This window comes from Protomyctophum parallelum, assembly GCF_964188405.1.
Source record: "Protomyctophum parallelum genome assembly, chromosome: 8".
In the NCBI taxonomy this organism is placed as follows: domain Eukaryota; kingdom Metazoa; phylum Chordata; class Actinopteri; order Myctophiformes; family Myctophidae; genus Protomyctophum; species Protomyctophum parallelum.
In genome coordinates, this window is record NC_139703.1 from 22,317,912 (window position 1) to 22,320,411 (window position 2,500).

Sequence of the window (2,500 nt, forward strand, 5' to 3'; positions counted from 1 at the left end):
TAACGACGTACTGAAGCGATTATCTCAAATACTTTTGCGATCTGGTGATTATGTGATTACGTAATGGAAAGACAAAAAAGAGATTTAATGGCACAGCAAGACTAACACGTCTGACAAAACTTTTCAGAGCTTTACTTTGACATGTAAATATGAAATAAGAGCTTAAACATACCTGTCAGTTATAAGAATAGAGCTAGCTGTGGGCCATTCAAATAGTGTTAACCAATATCATTATTATGCTTTCATATAAAAAATAAATAAATAAAAATAACTAGTCACATATTGTCTTTGTTTTAGTCGTCAAATATGTTTTTATTTTATTTGTCAGTGAAAAAAATTTGTCGACGCACATTCTTTGTCAGTTTTTAGTCAATAGAATTAACACTGCAGTTCAAGCCTTCCTCCTAACAGGTGAAGAAGACGATGGAAGCCACCCTCTCCACCATGGTGACAGTAACCATGGTGACAGTATTAACCCCTCCTCCTCCTCCTAACAGGTGAAGAAGACGATGGAAGCCACCCTCTCCACCATGGTGACAGTATTAACCCCTCCTCCTCCTCCTAACAGGTGAAGAAGACGATGGAAGCCACCCTCTCCACCATGGTGACAGTAACCATGGTGACAGTATTAACCCCTCCTCCTCCTCCTAACAGGTGAAGAAGACGATGGAAGCCACCCTCTCCACCATGGTGACAGTATTAACCCCTCCTCCTCCTCCTCCTCCTAACAGGTGAAGAAGACGATGGAAGCCACCCTCTCCACCATGGTGACAGTAACCATGGTGACAGTATTAACCCCTCCTCCTCCTCCTAACAGGTGAAGAAGACGATGGAAGCCACCCTCTCCACCATGGTGACAGTAACCATGGTGACAGTATTAACCCCTCCTCCTCCTCCTAACAGGTGAAGAAGACGATGGAAGCCACCCTCTCCACCATGGTGACAGTAACCATGGTGACAGTATTAACCCCTCCTCCTCCTCCTAACAGGTGAAGAAGACGATGGAAGCCACCCTCTCCACCATGGTGACAGTAACCATGGTGACAGTATTAACCCCTCCTCCTCCTAACAGGTGAAGAAGACGATGGAGGCCACCCTCTCCACCATCCAGGACATGGTGACCGTGGAGGACTTTGACGTGTCCGAGTGCTTCCACCACAGCAACAGCATGGAGTCGGTCAAGTCCACCGTCAGCGAATCGTATCTCAGCAAGCCCAGCCTGGCCAAGAGACGGGCCAATCAGCAGGAGACGGAGCAGTTCTACTTCACGGTGCGGTCCGTCCGTCCGTCCGTGTGTCCCTCCGTCTGTCCCTCCGTCTGTCCCTCAGTCTGTCCGTCCGTCCGTGTGTCCCTCCGTGTGTCCCTCAGTCTGTCCGTCCGTCCGTGTGTCCCTCAGTCTGTCCGTCCGTCCGTGTGTCCCTCCGTCTGTCCCTCAGTCCCTCAGTCTGTCCGTCTGTCCGTCTGTCCGTCTGTCCCTCAGTCCCTCAGTCTGTCCGTCTGTCAGTCTGTCCCTCCGTCTGTCCCTCAGTCCCTCAGTCTGTCCGTCCGTCCGTGTGTCCCTCCGTCTGTCCCTCAGTCCCTCAGTCTGTCCGTCCGTCCGTGTGTCCCTCCGTCTGTCCCTCAGTCCCTCAGTCTGTCCGTCCGTCTGTGTGTCCCTCAGTCCCTCAGTCTGTCCGTCCGTCCGTGTGTCCCTCAGTCCCTCAGTCCGTCCGTCCGTGTGTCCCTCCGTCTGTCCCTCAGTCCCTCAGTCTGTCCGTCCGTCTGTGTGTCCCTCCGTCTGTCCCTCAGTCCCTCAGTCTGTCCGTCCGTCTGTGTGTCCCTCTGTCTGTCCCTCCGTCTGTCCCTCAGTCTGTCCGTCTGTCAGTCTGTCCCTCCGTCCGCATAGATTAAAGTTGTCAGACGCCGGTCGACTGATTTCAGTCATTTGGATTAATATAGAACTAATAGAAGTCATCAATGGAAGAGCGTCTTTTTATCCATTCTGTACGAGAACCCCTTTTGGTGTTTTAAGCATTCTGTTATACTTTAGCTATTGGAAGAAAAAAAAGATCTACAAGCTCATAGCGCTATGAGCTTGTAGATCTTATGAGCTTGTAGATCTGCTGAACGTTTATAACTCAAATCTTTACTTCCGGGGGGGGGAATTAAAAAACCTTCAGTGCACTGTGTCTAAATATGTTGCGACCGCACGTCGCAACATGTTTTAGGCACAATGCAAGGAATAAATGCATTCGCCATGTATCGGAAGGAAGTCTGATCCAATCATTTTTAGATTTCTCCAGTTTAATCCTGCGTTTAGGTTTTGTTGTTTTCAAGATCTGATTTTAGGCATGTTTAAACCTCCCGGAAAATCCGTGTTGAGGTTCTTAATCCACTGTTTTTCATTAAAACGTCTTTGTCCTACTGTCCAGTTGGGATTATGTTGAAGTCCAGCGCATTTTAGAGCTTCAATGCCATGAGCCATGAAATGTTGCACAAACCTTGTGGTTGTCTTTTTTCC

The 2,500-nt window shown here is 48.8% G+C and overlaps 1 protein-coding gene across 6 annotated transcripts in view; it reads left to right on the forward strand.

Moving 5' to 3' along the window:
• The window catches only part of srgap2 (SLIT-ROBO Rho GTPase activating protein 2), a 129,647-nt gene that overhangs the window by 97,895 nt on the left and 29,252 nt on the right, over nucleotides 1-2,500 (forward strand). For all 6 annotated transcript variants that reach the window (XM_083771595.1, XM_083771597.1, XM_083771596.1 and 3 more), the window contains exon 9: nucleotides 1,073-1,270. In XM_083771595.1, coding sequence (XP_083627721.1) covers nucleotides 1,073-1,270 — 198 coding nt within the window. The remainder of the gene's footprint in view (nucleotides 1-1,072; nucleotides 1,271-2,500) is intronic.